General features: G+C 52.8%; 2 protein-coding genes across 4 annotated transcripts in view; both read right to left on the bottom strand.

The window, feature by feature from the left end:
* Positions 1 to 956, bottom strand: part of UBIAD1 (UbiA prenyltransferase domain containing 1) — a 6,342-nt gene extending 5,386 nt beyond the window's left edge. Inside the window, exon 1 of the mRNA XM_003212277.3 lies at positions 934 to 956. Coding sequence (XP_003212325.2) covers positions 934 to 956 — 23 coding nt within the window. The remainder of the gene's footprint in view (positions 1 to 933) is intronic.
* On the bottom strand, positions 251 to 19,370 carry PLEKHM2 (pleckstrin homology and RUN domain containing M2). 3 transcript variants are annotated; one of them, XM_010722996.2, is made up of 20 exons: positions 19,309 to 19,370; positions 12,241 to 12,347; positions 11,961 to 12,070; positions 10,967 to 11,066; positions 10,382 to 10,469; positions 9,786 to 9,972; positions 7,940 to 7,999; positions 6,093 to 6,327; positions 4,549 to 5,337; positions 4,191 to 4,260; positions 4,002 to 4,092; positions 3,608 to 3,672; positions 3,192 to 3,295; positions 2,939 to 3,071; positions 2,662 to 2,852; positions 2,345 to 2,410; positions 2,051 to 2,210; positions 1,668 to 1,847; positions 1,476 to 1,592; positions 251 to 1,305 (listed from the first exon to the last, which is right to left on the bottom strand). In XM_010722996.2, the coding sequence occupies exons 1-20, from the start codon at positions 19,366 to 19,368 to the stop codon at positions 1,168 to 1,170; spliced, it is 3,051 nt and encodes a 1,016-aa protein (XP_010721298.1). In that variant the 5' UTR covers positions 19,369 to 19,370; the 3' UTR covers positions 251 to 1,167. The 3 variants fall into 3 exon arrangements, with proteins under 3 accessions (XP_010721298.1, XP_010721300.1, XP_010721301.1); XM_010722998.2 differs by having other exon boundaries at positions 3,192 to 3,280; XM_010722999.2 differs by lacking the exon at positions 7,940 to 7,999.
* Between the last annotated feature and the right edge of the window lie 6 nt (positions 19,371 to 19,376).

Genomic DNA, 19,376 nt, shown 5'->3' with positions numbered 1-19,376 from the left:
GCGACTGAGCGCCGCCCAGCCCGATGCCGACCCCGATTTGGGGGCGGGATGCGGAGCAAAGGTCAACGGCGCGTCCCACCCCGCGTCCCATCCGGCGGCGGGGCGCCCTCCCGCAACGGGACGCGGCGCCAATGCGGGTACGGCAGAGGGACGTCGGGGAAAGGACGGAGGGCTGCACCGAGCAGAGCCCGGCAAACCCCAAAACCAGCAGCAAGGGAACCCCAGCCCTGTGTGCAATGCAGGGCCGAGCTGAGTTACCAATGAATATTTATTTGGGGAGGAGGGGAACGGAAGCAGATGTATATATATATACATTCAGTCACATACATTTCCTCCCAGAAAAAGGCCCCGCAGATGTATATTACAGGAGATCTCCGTAGTACTGTTTAAAAGCTCAGACTGTGCCCTGCAGGGTGTGTGGCAGAGGGGGGAGCGATGGGGCCGACGTGGGGCTGCTGCCCCTGTCCTCTGGGCACAGCGACGGAGCTGGGCACGGCGGGGCAGCCGCAGCCCTTCGGCCCCTGAAGAACTCCGGACTCCATCTCTCTCTGCTGGGGTTTGTCCCATCACACATCCAAGCCCAGAGCTCCTGCCGCCTCCTAAAACCAGACCGCTCATGGCCAGGATATTCAAGGCCAAACTTCTGGCCACGTTCCCTCTTCTTTCCCCATCGTTCCCTGCTCAGCACCTCCAGCCTCAGCCCTGGCGCCAGCTCAGTGTGTGGTTTGGCCGTGTCTGGATGCGTTGCCCGCGGTGAGATTCTCCGTGCCCAGAGGGGGCTCAGAAGGAGCAGTGCCATACACAGTGATTGCATCAGCAAGGAGAAAACATGCACGATGTGATTCAGTGCCCGTCTCACCATGGCTGCCACCTGCTCTGTTCTGCACTGAACAAAGCCATGCTGTGCCCGGTGGATGCTCAGCCCCAGCCCACCCCACTCCAACACGCCGGGGCATTCCTCTCAAGGCGAAGCGCTCTGCCCCACAGCAGCTGGATGGCGAGGAGGGCGCAGGCTGCACAGCAGGGCAAGGCTGGCTGCGGCCCCAGCATGGCCACGGGGACCGTGAGATGGCAGAAGAGGTTGGGATGCCGCCGGTCACAGGCGCTGCCCGTGCCCACTCTCTGAGAGCATCTGGGGTGTCTGTCAGCCGTCCTCCCCCCTCAGGGCTAACACCAGGGGTCTCGCTCTGCCCGCCCGCGGCACAGGCTGTCGCTGCGCTGCCAGGCGCTGTTGATGAGGCTCTGAGCATCCTCACATTTCTTCTTGACAGCTGCATCCAGAATGGCCTTGTGCAGGAGGTCGACCTGCAACGCGTGGAACCGTCAGGCAGGGAGGCACCACAGCTCCTTCTTGCACCCCATCCCACACCCCATGGATGTACGGGCACGGAGCTTTGGGGCTGCATGCCCTCTGCAGAAAGGAGGGTTTGCCTTGCCTACAGGCAGAGAAACGTTCATGCAGAGCACGCGCTCACCTGGTATTTGTTTCTCCACGCGGCGTTCAGTGCTGAGAGGAACCTCTCCAGTTCTGTAGTGCAACTGAAATAGAGCACCCAGGGAGGCAGGAACTGCTTCTGGTCCTGAGCAAACTCCTGAACATGAGAGAAAGCGGGCGTTGCTACCACGGCCCTGCCCAGCCCCAGGCCACCACAAATCACTTCGCTCACCAGGATGCAGTACTCCTTGTTGGCCTCCGTGGAGATAGAGGTGATGTCTGTCAGCTCCACCGTGCCCAGCGAGCGGAAGAAGCTGGTCTGGCAGTCCTCATGACAGGTGAAGGCCTTCTCATCTGTCAGCACCAGGCAGCAGGGGACACATGGTGTAGGGGCTACACCCTGGGGGATGACCTGCACATAGCGGGTGGGGAAGGGGAGATAGATCCTGGAATGAAGGAGCCCCATCTCCGTGGATGCCACATGCTTCTGGTGAAGGAAAGTGCCCTAAAACATCGCTTTCTATCCCGCTCTTTCAGGAACATCATGGAAAGGACCATGGAGGTTGGACCCAAAGGGGCTCAGGAGGGATTTGTTCACCCATGTGCGCAGCTCACCCCTTTGGAGACAGCCTGGCAGAAATACTGCATCCAGTCGGCCATGTCCTCCTCGTTGTCAGCACTCAGCTCCAGGGAGGGCCGGTCTGTCAGGATCACCTGGAAGGAGTGGGGCCGGTCGGTGGTGTTGGAGCGCCGGCATCCCCCGCACTGCTCACCGCTGGGAGAGAGGAGGGAGATCAGGATGGACCGGTAGCGCTGTTCTGATGACAACAAGCCCTGCCCCCATCCACCTTCCTTGTGCTGTTCATCAGCCTGTCCCATTTTCCCAGCTACATCCTACCAGCTGCTTACCCCATGTTGATGGAGAGCAGAGGTGTGACATCTGTGCGGTCGGGGTACTGGTACAGGATCCCATTGCTGTCATTTGGAAAGATGAGAGATGGTCAGTGGAGCCAGCTCAGCTCTGCCAACCATACAAGCATGCCCTGGCTTTGGTCACACAGACACTCCTGCCCAGCCCTGTGCATACAGGGGTTGTGATGCTGCTGCTGGCAGCCACAACAGGGGCTTTATCTCAGCCTCCCAGGTGATGAGATGGGCCCTCCTCCTCTCCCAGACAGCTCCTGGACAGCAAAGAAAACTGGTCAGGGATCTTCTCCCAGACCCACCTGAGCACCACGAAGCAGGTCTTCCACTGCTCCTTGCCCAGGTATGAGGTGCCCGCCTTGTAGTGCAGAATGCCATCCTTTGTGACTGCATTTTCAGCAGAGGTGTAGCTATTGGGAGAGGGTCCCAGCGTCTCATCCATGGGGTCCTCCCAGTGTACGAGGCCATAGAAACGCACAACCACATCACAGGCCTGAGGGATGGGCAGAGATGTGAACAGGACGGCGTCCAGCGCGATGCTCCGCCACGCGCAGCGATGGCTGCCATGTCTGAACTCACCTCACACTTGGACTCCTGAGCCACAAATTTTGCAAGTGCCAGTTTCTCCATGGTGGCATCTGTGAGGATACTGGGGTACGGTGGCTCCCGGCACCCCTTGATCATGGCTGACTTCAAGGAGACCAGGAAGAACCTGAGAGGGAGACGCAGCTATGGAGGCAGCCCTTTGTCAGCTCCACCTGCCTGGCAGCCAAGGGTCCCTCCACTGACTGGAGGACTTCTGACGACACGAGGGACCGTCGGTCCCACTTACTCTGTGAGAGCCACATCTGCAGTGTCGAGCAGGAACTGCTTCCTCCGATTGGTGCACACCAGCGTCACCGTCTGCTGATCCAGCCCAACCTGTGTCACACATGACTGGGTAAGGAAGCAAGACAGAGGACAAAGGGTGGTGGAGCAGGGCTGAACCTGGCATCCTGGCCCCAGGGGAGAAGGTCAGCAGGTGCTCTGCTGCCCGTGTGGAGACACAGCAAGCCAAGCACCAACAGAGGTGGCATTTGAGAGCAACACTTCTAACGCTCCATCTCAAAGATTCACGGTCCAAAATGCTCCTCATGGACAAAGAGCCCCACTGAAACATTCCACCGTGCTGCTGCTGCGATCCCTGCAGCCAAAGAGGTGAGGATAACCACCAACCTGCCTCCTGCTCCCTCCCCAGACAGCACTCACCGAAATGTAGTCGAGCTCATTATAGGAAACGGCCTCCTCCACCATGTATGGCTTCTCTGCTGCCCCTGGCACAGAGAAAAAGAGCTGCATGAAGGGGGCAAAGGAACCTGTCACTGCCTGGAACCAGCAAGAGAAGCCATGTCCCAGGGGCAAGGAGCTACAGGGCACAGGTCCTAGGGCTCCTTAGGGGGCACATCAACCTGATCTCACTGCTGCTATTGCCACTGCTCTTGGGAGCATGAAGGAACTGGTAAACATTGATGAGTAATGATACCCTAATCACTGAGCAAGCTGCAGATCAAGCATCACTTCCCCCAGCTCCCAGACCTCCAGGGGCTGTCCTTGCTAAACTGAGAGTTGTAGCAACCCAGATAAGCAGGAGCTGTTGAGATACCTTTCCGGATCAGGTACACGTAGCAATCTGTCAGCAGAACGTAGACCAGCTGCAGGTTCCCCTCCATGTGCCCGGTGCTCATTCGGATCATCTGTGTGCAAGGAGGAAAGCTCTCAGCCCATGGCCAAAGCAGACAGAGGAGGCTCCTTGCAGACTGATTGGTACGCCCGCCCTATGAGACTGTCTTACCCTGAACAACTGTTCCTCATTCTCCCGAAAGACATGGATCATCAGTAGGAGCAGATGGTTGTTGTCCACCCTGCAAAGACAGACAGAACAGGCTGAAGGACAGACAAATATGTGGGGCTGGGTGGGTCCAGTCACCTTTCTGAGTGAATGTGTGTGTGTTGAGGGCACCTGCTGGCCCACAAGACCTCCTTGTGAATCCCTGCGCATCACCTTCATCCTGGAAAAGGTTGGGCTTCGCCCCACAATTGGAGGACAATGGAAAAGTATCAGCTTGAGTACCAGCAGCTCTTTACATTTGGAAGACACGTTCTGTGCTCACCCAAACTCTGTATGCTGAGCTCAGCAGACCCAGCCTCACCTGAACTCCGAGGGATGGGTGAGCTCCGAAGGGCTGCCCTGACCTTCCTCCACACCAGAGTCCTCAGCGCTGCTCAAGGAAGGGCTGGGCTGCTCCTTCTTTGGCTCACCAACAGCCTCGGGATTGATGGTGTCCATCCGGGCAGTTTGGGGTTCACTGCTCACTCCTCTAGACTCCTCTACTGCCCCAACTGCTTCTCCCTGTCTGCTTTCTTCTTCTTCTTTAGGAGTCTCAGGGCTACCAGAAACATGTGGCGGTTGGCCAGCCCCTGGAGCGTCATTGTGGCCACCACCTGGTGCAGCAGCATTTGGACTCTCGACGGTAAAGCGGTAGAAGTCCATGGGGGCTGAAATCCCCTCGCTAAAGTCGCCAGAGGACGATCCATCTGGGGTGTCCCCTGGCGTGCCGGTCCGAAAGGACTGCCTGGGCGGCTCCAGGGGCGCGCTCCAGCCGCCGGGGTCCAGCTGCCCGTTCAGCCTGTCCATCACCTTGCTCAGCGGCTGCCCCACGCTCTCCATGGACGTGTCCTTCATTTCGGGGATGCGCAAAGCCAGCTGGCTGAGGGCGGAGCGCTCGTGTCCCTCCTCCTGCCCGCCCGGGCTCGGCTCCCCGGCTGGGGCGGTGGGATCATCGTCCCTCTGCACATCTCCTCTGTCACTCAGCCCGTTCACATCGCTGTCTCCGCTGCTCTGATGCGTGCTGGTCTCGGGCACTGTGGGCACAGATGTGTTCACTGGCTCCTCTGGCTTTGCTTTCTTCTTCTTACCTGTTTTCTTCTTCTTGGCTAACCTGCAGGGTGAGAGGCCGTCATGAACATCACTTATCTTTGCCTGCCTGGACTTCTGCAGTGCAAAGGGAGGCGACTGGGGTCCCACCCTTTCCTGACAACCTTCCTCTGCGATTTTCCCTATAAAAGGAAGCACGGTGCTTCTCTTCCCACACTGCTGGAGAGCAGGGTGCAACGTGACCCATCTCAGAGTCGTCTCCTCTGCACCTCCCAGAAAAAACAGGTGTGAGAACAAAACCCAGGCCTGCTGGTCTGGTTTTGGGGTGCCTCTGTCCCCAGACGTGAGCAGTCAGCCTTGCACTCTCTGTCTGGGTTTAAGGCCTCCAAGGGAACCCCAAGGCTCTCCTCTGCAAGAAGTCAAACACAGGCCAGCAGGTCTGCAGACACATCTCCCTCAGCAGGTTTAGCCACAGCTCACTGACAGACAAGAGGAAGGAAGGAAGATCTGAGACCCAGAACTGCTGCAAAGCCGCCATCAGCCGGAGAAAGCTTAAATCACAAGCTAACAGCTCCCTCTGAGCTCCCTGATGCAAAACGTTGGGCAAAGGAATGTATGCCAAGCAATTCTACAGACCCAAGGGAGCTCTGTTAACACCTACAGAGGATCACTTAGTGTGCAGAAGCATAAAACCACTGCCTCCTGATTTTACAGAGGCTGCACAACAGATGCTGGGTTGGAAGGAGTGGTGCACCATCAGCCCCCAGTGTCTGCTGACACTGCAGGGCACGTTTCCAGGCCAGGCAGCTCCATCCCCACCTGATGACCTCCAGCTCTGTGCAGCTCTCAGACTGGTCCGTTCCTTCAGGGGTGGCTTCTGCCTTCTCCTGGGAAGCTGTGTGCACCGGGGTGGTCTCCGTGGAGGACAGCACATCTGCTTTCTCCTCATTGAAGGGGTTGTAGCGCTGCGTTGGGCTTTTCACAGAGGCTTTGCTGCTATTTGCTTCTGAGGCAGTGGAGTGCGGGCAGCTGAGCGTGTCTGTGAGCTCCCCATCTGCAAAGACAAGAAAGGAAATGTGGGATTAACATCAGCCTGGGAATCCTGCAAGGGCCGGGTCAGGTCAGGTCAAGCAAAGCTGCGTGCTGGGGGCTCAGGGCACTGGGTGGTCACCCCACTGCTCACAGAGCACTGGCAGAGCATCGCTGGGCCAGCTTAGCACTGACAGCAGCTCCTTGCAAGGAGGGACAGAGGGCGTGCAGACCAGCATTACTCTGTGCTTGGCACTTGCTGCAATTTAGAAAATGTCTAGAAATAACAGCTCAGTCACCCACGAGCCTGCACCTGCATTAGGAAGTAGAGGCAGCATCCCCAGGAAAGAACCAGTGGGTCTTGGGGCTGTGGTGCTCATTACCAAGATGACAGTGGTTAACGAGGCTCAGAAATGCCCAAGGTGGAAATGTCTAGATGGAAACTGATGCACTTATGTGGCATCACGTTTGTGGTCGAGTCACCAGGACTCCTCATCTCTGCTAACAAGTCTTGGGGGCAATGCTCCCATCCAATCCTCCTCGAGGTCAGCAGCATTTTACACCAAATGGCTGCAGAGTACGGTTAGAAACCTCGCAGCTGGGTCCTGTGCTCAGCTAGGAGGGCAGCACGGAACCAACCCATGAAGCAATGCCCCTTACAGCAACCTGCATGACACACACATGGCACTGGGAGTGTGGGGAGGGAACGCAGCATTCACCCAGGCTGGAGGACAGCAGGCTGTGCAGAAGTCACAGCACAACCAGCCCGGCCCATGTTAGTCTGCAGAGGGAAAAGGAGCAGCAGAGAGGGGCTACAGCAGTCATGCTCAGCATTATCCATCCACAAAGACAGGGTTAAAGGAAGGTGATTGTGCCCTTCTCCTCCCCAACACCACTAATTCCCCAGCTAACTACAAGCCTCATGGTAGGCAGCAAAAGGCCTTCTGAATGACAACCCTGTGAGACTGATTGGGGGGTGGAGGGTTTGAAGAGGAAAATGAAACCTTTAGTGACATTCCAGGTGCTCAGAAGCACTCATGACCCTGCTTGAGCACAGAACTGGATCTAGGGGAGCTCACTGGCCATTGCCATCGCTGCAAAGACAAGAAGCCAAAGGCTTCTGCTTCACTCCAGCCTTGTCCAGACTGACTGGAAGTGCTGTGGTAGAGCACTTGAGTGTGTTGGATAAGAAAGAAAATGAGAGGGAGTGTGTTAGAGCCTGAGAGCCATCCACATGGAATTCAAGCAGTCTTCCCAAATAGTCAGGTAGTTCTGGCCAAAACAATTCTGACTGCAACCTTCATCCAGTTTGTAATTATAAAGAACAGAGTGCATTTCCCCCAGGGGTAAAGCAAAGAGATTTCCTGCTCCTGGGATATGCAGAGGATCCACACATGGGCTCTGCATATGGAGGAAGGAGAACAAATTCCTCTGTCTGGCTACGCTAGGAGCTGGGAAATGCTCGGCATGTGATCTTACAGGAGACAAGATATTCTCTCCCCTCTGCCTACACTGAATTCCATCAACATGTGATGTTTGCATGTTAAAGAAGTGAACAGGAGAGCATGCAGCAAGCTTCAGGTGGCAGCAATGCATAGAGAAAAAACAACTGTTGTTAACACATGAGTATGTCCCACCTTCCCAGTCTCTGCTGGGCATGGTCTGCATTGCTGGAAAGACATCTCCAAAATCATAATCTACAAAAATGAGGGATAAAACTCAGGATTAGAAAAACAAGTAGTGGGGAGGGAAGGGAACAGGGGACAGTGTGAAGGGGGTTTAGGGATAAGAAGGGTGAGAAACAAAACAATCTTCCACTGATATCTGAAATGCATAACAAAATAGTTAGGGAACATGGATGCAAATGGAAATCAGCTTCCCTAACAGCTGTTACTGATGGATATTTGTGTTGCAGGAGCTACAGTGTAAAGGGATGAAGGCCTCAGAGCTACTGGAAAGCTATAAATAAACAAACAAACAAATAAAATAATGGTGGGTATCATAGCAGGCTTGTGTACCTAACCAGGAATCCCCTTTGGGAAACTATTTAAGTGCTCTGTGCCTCAATTTCCCCACCTCACACTTATCTCCCACAGACACTGTGATGTTTGACTAATTAACGTTTGCAAAGCCAAGGGTCTGATTAAAGGGCAAACCTTGTCCTCTGGTCCTAAATTCCCCAAATTCACCTACATTCCCATGGTAGAGATGCTCCTGTTGAAATGTCTGGTAAGGAGACTTGGGGGTCACTTAGGAAAGACTACGCACTACTTTGATACAAAGACTCTGTGTGATGCTTCAGGGAAGGGTTCTGCTTTGTACACCCTGGCAAACCCAAACACCTCACTGCTTTCCCTGTGAAAGCAAACCCTTCTGCACCTGAACAGCACAGAGGAGCCCAAGGCAGTGCTGTGCTTCAAAGCCCTTTGCTAAAATGATGCTAATGCCCATCCCTGCATCTTGTGTCCAGAGCTGCTCCTCCTCAGTGTCTTTAGGGACTGCAGTCCTTGCACATAAAAGGCAGCTGGCAGACCCTTGTCTCAGACAGATCCCATCTGTAGGTGGACTCGCCCCCAAATTCACTGCACCCAGTTAATGACACACACTGCACCATCTACTCCAGAATTCCCCGATCCTACTTTCCTCAAACTGGCACTGAAGAAGGAAGCAGGTCGGTGTGTTTGGATTAGGAACAGCAGCAGAAGAGATGTTTCTTCAGGTGAGCATGCTTCCTGCAGTGTAAGAGCTGCCTGTTTCAGCCTGGGACGGGTTAAGGAGGCAGGCATAAGACACATCTCAGCTGGTCAGGGACAACACCCAGCATGGCCAAGCCCCTTCTGACACAGACAAGAGGGTGAGTGTAAGGATATGAGTATCATGAGTTATCAGGCTGCTGGAAGTAAGATGCATAAAGAGAAATCACAGCATCTCTGAGACCATCACCTGCCTTTTCCTAGGGCTGCAGAGATGGAAAAAGACTTAGGAAACTGTTCCCTGCTTCCTTCACCATACTGAGGTCTCTCAACTGCAAAATAAGCAGTTAGAAAAGGTCCTCTGCAGTCTTATGTACCTGCTCTAAGCTGAAAGCTGTGTTCAGAAACAGCACAGCCTTCATTCCTTGAGAGATTTCACCAGTTCTTGCAAAAACATCCCCCCCATTATGGAAATTTGGCCTGAGGCAATTGGCATGGAAGGTCCTCCTTTCCCAGACTGAAGCAACGTGGTTGTTTTTGCAGCTTAAATGCCAGTGCTGCACTGCCCTCTCATTTCCACTGGCCGCACCTCCCTATGAAAGACATGAAGAGGCTCACAGCCTTACTTATGGAGTTCTTCGGTCTCTTCATCTGTTCATCATCTGTTACATGATTTGGTGCCTTGTCCAGTTCAGCAGCACAGCTGATGGCAGTACGGAAACATGCAGCCCTCAATCTCACCTGTTTCAGAAGACAGGAGGCTGGTGCTTTTCCCTCCCGGACCACTTACCTTCACTGGATGGAGCAATGGCACTGTCGTCCCACTCCAGGTTGGTGGAGGTGACAGAGTTGAAGGAGTTGAGAGAGATACTGTCTGAGCCGTGCATGGAGCTGGGCAGGCGGTCCTCAAAGTCCAGCAGGTACTGAGGTTTGTAGTAATCTGGCATGTACGGGGCCAGATCCAGGTAAGGAGCGTCCTGCAGGGAAGAAGAAATGGAGTCAGTCAGGCTCTGAGTCACTGCACACAGGTAAAAGCACAGCCAAAATGACAGGACTGCCCTTGAATGTCTTCTGATGTCTATTCCTGCTCCTTTCATAGGAAAGCCAATGGCTTCCTCCTCTTTTCCTGCAACACGGAGGGTCTCCAGTGACTTTGTGAACACCTCCATTTCCCTGCAGGAATGCCAGCACTTCATAGCACATTTGGAAGCATGACTTCTCTTTATCCTCATTTGTCTGGAAGCCGCATATTTTCAACTGAACAAGACAGCTGCCAACAAGGTGCCCTGGCCCAAGCAGTGAGACCTGTGGCAGCCAGGACACCCATCCCACTCCATGCACCCACTGTCCCCAGTTACAAAGGCAGACAACAAACTGTCCCCTCACCAGATCCAAGTCAAAGCGGATGAACTCCAGCCCGGACACCAGCGTTAAGAACAAGGTCAGATGATCATGGCTGCAAACCAGGGCATTCCTGCAACACGGATAAAACAGAACAGTTGAAAAGGAAACTAGCTACAAGCACCCTTGTGTTTTCTTAGTTTTGGTGGTGTGTCCCTGAGATGCGCTGTAAACAACCCCACAGCTGCACGCCTGCTGTTTGCCTCCTGTCTAAGAGCTCCAAAAGCACATCTTCTTCTGCATGCTGCCCCCAAATTGTGCTACATCCCAATTTCCAATCGTCCACCAGAGCTGGTCCACAGCTTCTTGGAAGGCATGGAAGAGAATGAAGAGTATGTCTGGGGAATAACAGGAGGAATAAAAGGGAATAAAAGGGGTAAATAGAAGAGATGCTTGCAGGCCCTCTTATAGAACTGTACCTCCACATCTGGGATCCTTGCATCAAACATGCAACACTTCTGCAAATGATCAGACCTGGCCAACTTCTTGCTCTCTCACTGGCACCTCTTGTTTCTCACAAGGAGGGATAACAAAAAGAGCCCAAAAACCAGAACCAGTTCAGATACTCACTTGACATAGTACTTGTGCAGCAGGCTTAGGTTCTCCTGGAACAACCTCAAATAGCTCTCCAAGGAGTTTTCATTGAGGGCAAGATACAGCCATGCTCGGCCTGAAAGCAAAGCAGCAGAAAGATTTATCTGCAGGGAGACACCTGCAAAGCAAAGTAACCCTGGAAATAATCACAAGTCAGTTACAATGCATCAGATTGTTCATTCACATTCATATAATTTGAAGGGGGCATCTGACTGTTGGATGAATCTACGGGAAAAATGCCAGTGGGAGATGAATGGGAAGATTCATGATTTGGAGTAGGAATAAGAATGAGAGACTGTGTGGTAGGCAGTTGAGGAGCAGCCACACAACTGGGTCCCTACTGCATGATGGGGCCCTGCTGGCATTTCCAGTGGGATCAGCAGCCAGGAGAAGCAGAGGGAGAATCATTCTAAATCAGCACAGGTGGAATTGGAGGTATTACAAAAAGGTTGGTGCAGAGAGAGGTGATGGTGGAATCTGTGCTCAGCTCCACTCTCACCGGTACAAGGCTTGGGAGACGAAGGATGCTGGGAGAATCAGGCAGAGAGGAGGTCTCTGGGCACCACCCTGTGGCCTTGATGGTCCCAAACATCTGCTACAGACATCTCACAGCTGAGGAGAAGCAGCATCAGACAAACAACAGCTACAGCAAGACACTGCGGGGCAAGAGAGGTGATGCCTCCTGTCTGCCACAAACTCTTCCTGAGAGCACAGTACAGCAGATTGCTTTGGTTTCACAGCAGCAGAAGCATGGCTAGAGACAGGCTGCAGTACTGCTAGGGCCATAAAGCAGCTCCAACAAGACTGCCACCTCCTGGGGTTGAATGCAGTGAGATGGACTCAGCCCAGCTGGCTCCCCAGGTCCCCAGCCCTCGAGCACGTGGCCATTACAGCCTTCCCAAGCTTTCTGCCAGATGTCCCCACCCTGATGTCTGCTCTCAGAGCCAGGCCAGTGTCTGCAAACACTCACTGCGTCCCAGGTTGGTGGCCACGTGTTGGAGCACTTCTATCTGCTTGATGGCTTCACGGCGGGTGAAGTGAACAACCAGCACCCAGTAACCCGAGGAAAGGTCTTGCAACCTGGAAAAGAGGGGTCCAGAGAGAATGTAAGCAAGGGCTTCGTTATCCCAGTCCAAATTACCAACTAGACGTTTTTCCCATGTTGAGGAAAGCCTTTGCAGCATGCTGTGTGTGCTTTCACAAGCCAAATGCAGTGAAAAGGAAAACCCAGAAGTAGGTGCAATGCTTACCCATAGAGCAGAGCGTGGTCCAGATGCTCACAGAGCCGCTGCAGGACCTTGTCGTGGTTTCTGATGGCCGGGGTCTCATCCTCACAGGCAGCAAAGTAGCTCTGCAGCTGCAAGGAGAAGAGACAGATGGCTGAAGCATCCCACAGAGACAGCTGGAATCGCTGGCACGCTCACACACAGCATTAGGTAGCATCCCAGGAAGAGACAGAGGGTTTCTGCAGCACAGGTGAAGACAGAGGCATTGAATACAGAACGAAGGCAGCCTGGTTCATCTGCGGGGTGAGGCCACATCACCACCAGGCATTATGTCATTTGGCTGCCACTTTTTCAAAAACCAGGACAGTCATCTCACTGTTCACAGCTGCAAGGCACTGGTAAGGTCAGCTCTGAGGTCCACACTGGTTCTAGAAACCCCATAAACTCCCTCACAGCCACATCATGCCTTCACAGCTGACCCAACGGCCCTCTCCTGCCCCTCGAGCTCAGAGCTCTACTCAGGTCCACATCTCACATGCACTTGGCATCCAGGCAGGCACATTACTCACGTAACCTCAGCTGTTCAGCCACGTTTATTTGCTCTGGTTGGCGACAGTTCAGCTGAGCCATGACAGCACATCCCCCTTACATACCATGTTTTGGCAACCTGATGCATCTTTGCCAAACCTCACCAGTCACTCAGGCTCCACGTAAATAACTACAGCAATAAAGAACCAGGTTTATAGGCTACAAAAACTCAGCGTTGTGCTTGTAAAGCCTGACCTGACCCCAAAAGCCAGGAACTGGTTTCTCCTCTTGAATTACTGTGGGTACATCCAGCTTTAGCACCCTCCTCGCCTGAAGATCTCTGCATCTCTGTGGAGGAAGGCAGCTCTTAGGTAAGACAGGAGAGCCAGGCGTGTTCCTACACGGACCCAGCCCTTACGTGGGAAAGAACTGCTGAGCTGGAAGACTTGCAACCAAATTCCTTCATCTGATTGCACAGTGCAATGCATCCCGTCCCTGTCCCAGTAAGGAGGTGAATCCCTTGGGGAAGGCAACGTGCCATGTTGGTTTGCTTACAGACTTTCACTGCACCTACGTGAGAGTCGACGTGTTCTAGCCCAGCAGCTCCTACCTGTGTTAGAAGGAAGCAGTCTCCAAAGATTTCTGCTATTAATAGGCAGCCCAGGCCTAAGCAGGGACACCAGTGCCCTAAAATCCCACGATTCAAGAACTACTTTGGGATCCATCTGCAGCCAGTGTTTTAAGTGCATTCCTGAAGCAAGGACGCTCAAGGAAGAAACAAAATTCAGAGCTTATCCCCCACGTGATGGGCAGATGGAGCCATGGGGGATCACACAGGATTTCACACAGTCCCCTTTGATTTGGAGCAGTGGGATCCTCTGGGATGGCAAAGCCTTTGCCACGTGGGCTATGAGCCAGGAACCAAAGGCAGAAATGCATTATCCCACCCATGCTGCTGCCTATGCAGAGAGCTGGGAAACCCTCTGCTGTGGGTCTGGGACATCTGTCCTGGGTTTTTCTGCAGGCTATGTGCTTGCTTGACAAAATGCAGCTGTGGGGTCTTACATTAGCTGACCACACCAGCGGCTGAAAAGGAGCAGCTCTGTGCGCAGAGAGGTCAGCACAGAGGGAAGTCTCCAGTCTTGCTCTGTCACAGACCAGAGGAACTCCCCATCAGTGACAGAACCCAAGCCTGGGCAGCAAAAGAGATGAGCAAATGGAAGCACTTCCTCTTCTTCTTTCCTTTCTTCCCCAAAATAGCTCCTATCTTCGTTACAGACCTTCCTGCAGCCAGCTCGTGATTTCCAACCCTCTGCAGCTCCCCGGCGCTGCCAGACTGACCGACCAGCTCCCACATCACAGGTCCCCCTGAAAGCCATTAGCAAACCCACAGGGTTATCTCTTCTCAACATCTCTGAATGGTGAGAAGTACCTGGGGATTTCTGGAAGATTTCCATTCCTTAGAAAAGCTAAATTTCAGTTTTGATGGTGTCACTCTGTGTTATGTTAAGGCTTTGTGCTACCTTCAGCCTCCCTCTTGTCCCAGGAGCCAACTCCACCAGCAGCACCCTGGCCTTGCTTCATTTAGCTGAGGGAAAGACATAGCAACGTCCACCCCAAGCAGCCCTCACCCACTCTCTGCCATGTTGGGAGGCAGAGGACGGACTCGTGGACTGCTGTGTGTGCAGTCACGGGGCTGTGCAGCTTGGCAGTTCCTCCCAAGGTGGATTTGAGCACTGAGTCACGGCTGTGGATGAGCTGTTCCATGCGTTGGTCACAAGGAAGCACATCAAGGAGTTGCTCCTACCTGTAGGTGATGCCTAATACACCTCTCTGACCTCTAAATTACCATGCATTTACATGAGGTGTTTGTTCTTCTGCAAATTGCTACAAAACACAAACAAACCATTTGGAAGCAACCTCTTCCTAATCACTGTGTGGCAGATGGACCTGTTTGGGAAGCGAAGAGCTGAAGCCTCGTGACCACATGTGAAGCATCCACAAAGCAGCTCCCTGACATGCACGGGGAAAAGCAGGAAGGAAACAAGCAATGAGGGTAAAAAGCGTTAACTGAGCACAACTGCAGGAGCACTCATCTCAAGGGTTTCTGGAGAGATGCTCTCCCCTTCTGCCTCACAAACCAGGTGAGTACCAGACCGAATGGCTGAAGTCTGCCTGGGGTGAAGGAGTTGCGCAGCATGCAGTGCCCTGAGACCTCGAGTCTCAACCCAGAGCTATTTATAAACATTCCTGTGGCCAAAATAAGTGCTGTTGGCATCCAGAAGGCATCCCCACCATGCACTGAGAGCGTCCTTCTCAGCTCGGCAGCCCTTTGTGTCACAACCACATCTGACCACTGCGTTTCAGCAGCGTGGGGCAGAACCTGGTGTGTAAACATGCTGTGTAAAGCTGTTACAAAAGCTCCTCCCAAGCCCAAGTATTCAAGGATGGCAAGTTAAACACACTCAAAGAAGAGCAGAAGGGTGTTTGTCCAAAGGGAGCAGAGAGCTTCTCTGAATGAAGGGGAATAAAGGGAGAATTTGTGCTCTCAATCACTGCACCTCGTGCCAGTGAGGAGATGCTTTTAATTGCTGTTTATCAATAAGAGCTGACTGCAGACAGTGTTTTGGTTCTTTTTTTTGTAGTAATATACCACACCCCATGCTGGCATGCATAAGGATATTCCTCACACAACTTTATAGCCCACTAATTGAATCAGTTCTCAATGAGTACACTGCTCTCCGGGCCCATTTGCAGAGCTTGTGCTGTAAGAAGAGGTGCCAAAAAATGAGCTGGCCAGGCTCTTCCCTCTATTCCTGTTTGGCTCCCAACAAAAGAAGGGACCTTCAGCGTTTTTCATGCTGAGGAATAGCTTTGAGCTGTAGCAGCCACACTGTGAAGTCCATTCTCCAAACAGAATCATTCTTGTGGTGCTTCTTGGAAGGCCCTCCTGCACTCCCACAGCCTGATTGAAATGCAGTCTTCTGACTCTGTTCAAGGCTGGCCACAATCCAGCCAAGTCTTCACCTCCTCTCCGTACATCTGGCCCACAGATATTCCACCAGCAGCTTTCCAGCATCAAGTTCACATCCCTTGTTCTGCTTGGCATTTCTCTGGCAAGACAAAATCACTGCAAAGAAAAGCCAACAGTGCCATCGGGCAGCCCCTTGCATTCTGCCAGCTCAGCTCCGACCCCAAACCACTGTGCTCACTGCATGGGACACTTCAAAACCCACTTTCTCACACACAGCACAAGGACTGGCAAGGGGTTTTCTGCCAGTTGCTAAAAAGAAAAACAAAAGGAATGCCACAAAGCAGCAAATGGATAGCCAAAACATCAAGCAAATTGGTGTAGCCTTTTTTCTGTCTCAATTCCTGTCCTCCCATTGCCTTCCCAATCAGTGGAAAGACAGTTTCTCCTATCTGTCAAGGAGGTATCTTTCTCTGAAAGCAGGATTTTGGAGATGTGAACCTCTGCAAGACTCAACACACTCCCAAAACCCATTTCCAGCAGCTGTCCTTCCATCTCACTGCTCAAGGCTGGAGCTCCAGGGAGCACCAAAACCACAAGGCAGATGTCTGACCTTGTCCCAGGCAAGTGATGGCAGCTCAGCTCAAAGGAAAGGGGCAAAGGCACAGGACAGGGCAGATAGGTAAGAAGACTGATAAATGAATAGAGGAGCAAAATTACACTTGCTCAGAGGAGTACAAATTCAATGGCAGATGGATAAAGAGGAGGCCAAACTCCTCTGCAACTTCTACATCACCCATAAAACTGGGCTGAATTTCAAGGCAGAGACGCTGCTCTGTTGCTGTCTTCACCAGTCAAGAAATACATACATATATACAGCACAACTTAGATCCCTGAAAGTGCAGCTCTGTCTGGACCTTTGGGGGCTGCACACATGACTTGACATTTCTTACAAAAAACTTTCAGATCAGCACCTGCCTCAGTGCCTGGCTTCCCATGCTGGACACTGCATCCCTTGCCTCGGTTTTGGGACCTTCCCAATGGAAAACATTGACACTCAGCAAGTTGAGGGCACTGCCAATTGCACTGGAGCAGCCTTGAGAAAAAACAGCACTTTCATGATGTGCAGAGACCTGAGCCTAAAAGAAACAAAGCTGACTCCCACAACAAAGATGTTTCACGTCTAGAAACACAGAGCTCTGAAGCATTTGCCCAGCTGTGTGCAGTCTGGTAAGGCTGTCCCCTCCTGGGACACTTGTCAGCTCCCATTCCCCAAAGGCTTTTCCACCAGGGCTTTTCTTCATTTGAAGTTCATTATTTCTGCAGCAGCGAGCAGGGAATGGGCACGGAGCCGGCTGGCAAGGCTGGAGGGAAGCTGCCAGTGGTGCAGTCTGTCAGATGCAGCCAGCAGAGTCTTTGGGATGGCACACAGCTGCTGAGGAACAGGATCCCCGTGTTAGTTGCAGGCAGACAGAAAGGTCATATGCTCAGCACAACAGAAAAACAGATTTCATAGGAGTGAAAAACAAGTCCAGTTGGTAAACACACTACAACAAATGAGCACAGGGGGTTTGTGCCCTGCAACGGTGCTGTTCTCCCAGAGAGCTGCTGCTTACCCACACTGCAAGCATTCAGTGCTTTGAATCTCTCCACACAGACCAAGTTTTCTGGCACGAAGTTATTTGGATTACTCTTCTTGGATGCGGACATCAGAAAGCTGAATCACTCAGCGGCCGCATCACGCTCAGAGAACTTGTGAAACTGGAGGCTGACCGCCTCGGAGACAGTTCCTGTTGCTCCCTATACAAAAGCCACTGCCTCATCCACCTAGAGGTGAGCACATTCCTTTTGTGTTTTAGCAAAGGATGCTCTGCTTCAGCACCTCTCCAGGATGGGTGGACCAAACCGTCCCCAAATCTACCTTCAGGGGATGCTGCAAAGCAGAGCTGGGGCACAATGGGGGACTGCAACAGCATTTTTCTGGTACAGAGCTGAAAACCAGGTCGGGAGATGGGCAGAAAGGCACAGCATTAACTCACTGCTACTGCTGCTCAAATGGGGATAGTGGAAACTCCTCCTCAAGTCTGAAGCTGAGAAAAGAAAGCCTGTTACACCTGGGCAAAAAGCATTAGAGAGGCACATACATTGTCTCAGAATCACAGAATCACCAAGGTTGGAAAAGACCTTCAAGATCATCCAGTCCAACCACCCACCCATCACCAATAGTTCTCACTAAACCATGTCCCTCAACACAAAATCCAAACGTTCCTTGAACACCTCCAGGGTCGGTGACTCCACCACCTCCCTGGGCAGCCCATTCCAAACCCATGGTCACAAACTCATCCGAGCCCTCTGCTCTACAAATCAAACCTGTACCAACATGGAAAGTAAGGAGCGACCAGCCTACGCAGCCAGAAAGCTTTTGAAATCAGAGGTGATACCTGGAGAACTCCCCACACCTCGTGACACAACCTCCTGCAGGCAGGGAGCAGAGAACAAATGAGATGAGATCTCAGCGTGTGGGAAGGGTGTAGCTGCTCCTCTCACCTACTGACTGATGGTTCCCACTAAGACAGAGAAAAGAAAAGCACCAGAGACTCAAGGGCAGAAGTCAAACAGCGAAGCACTGAGATGAATGATCAGCTCCATTGCTGAAGGAGAGCAAACTCCCTGAGGAAGCAGAATTGCATCCCAGAGGTAGAACACAGGGGTGTGCCAGTGCTGGACTTCTGCCACGTGGCTGAGCTGGGTTTCAGTAGGACAGTATTAACAAATCTATCAGCCTGAAGTCTCCTATGCCTGCCTGAGCTTTTGTACTCTGAACTGAGCAGGAAAGCAAAGGGGTAGGACTGCAAAATCCAAAAATCCCTCTGTTCTGCTGGACCAAAACAGGAGAGCTGACAGAGATCAGTGCAGGTCAAGCCATAGCAAAGCTGTAGCTGAGGAGCCCTCAAATATGACAATTATTAAAACAGTCACCAGGTTGATTTTATAGCATCTCCAAACGAGGATCCCCGGGGATTTTCTGCATGTAAATAAACAGTGCCCAACAAATCCTGTGTGGGAACTGATATATCCTTATGCCAAGGTCAGACATGTGGAGCATCACAACAGAGCTGGGAGCCAGATGAACATCCACTCATTTCCAGGTAGATACAAGATTATCCTTTGTTTTTAGAGGACAGATAAACGAGAGCAGAGGACAGGCTCACAGATGGAGGAAAGAGGACGGGAATTTGCACAGCCATCCTACATTCAGGAGTGCTGTCAAGCTACCCTGCCCTTAATAATGCTGGAAATTCACTTGTGTCACAGCAAGTCTTCACGGATGAATCTGTATCAGGACATACACCAGGACACACACGGAGCAAGCCCAGGAAGCCCCCTTCCCCAAAACTTGTGGGAACACTGAAACCAGGTCGCCTTCCCAAGCGCCAACCGGAGCTGCCATCGGCGCCAGGCCGGACCGCGAGCTCCGAAGTCCCGCACGCCTGACGAATCGCTCTTCCGACCGACACAGAAAAGGGCAGCAGCCCGGCACGGCAGCGCAGCCCCGCCGCAGCCCACACGGACCCCGTCCCGTCCGCGCCCACCTTCTTCACGGACAGCGAGATGTTCTCCAGGATGCGGTCCTTCACCTCGGCCGGCTCCATCACTCCCG

This window comes from Meleagris gallopavo, chromosome 23 (genome assembly GCF_000146605.3).
Source record: "Meleagris gallopavo isolate NT-WF06-2002-E0010 breed Aviagen turkey brand Nicholas breeding stock chromosome 23, Turkey_5.1, whole genome shotgun sequence".
Taxonomy (NCBI): domain Eukaryota; kingdom Metazoa; phylum Chordata; class Aves; order Galliformes; family Phasianidae; genus Meleagris; species Meleagris gallopavo.
The sequence above is the reverse complement of the archived record's forward strand: the minus strand, read 5'-3'. Positions and strand labels throughout refer to the sequence as shown.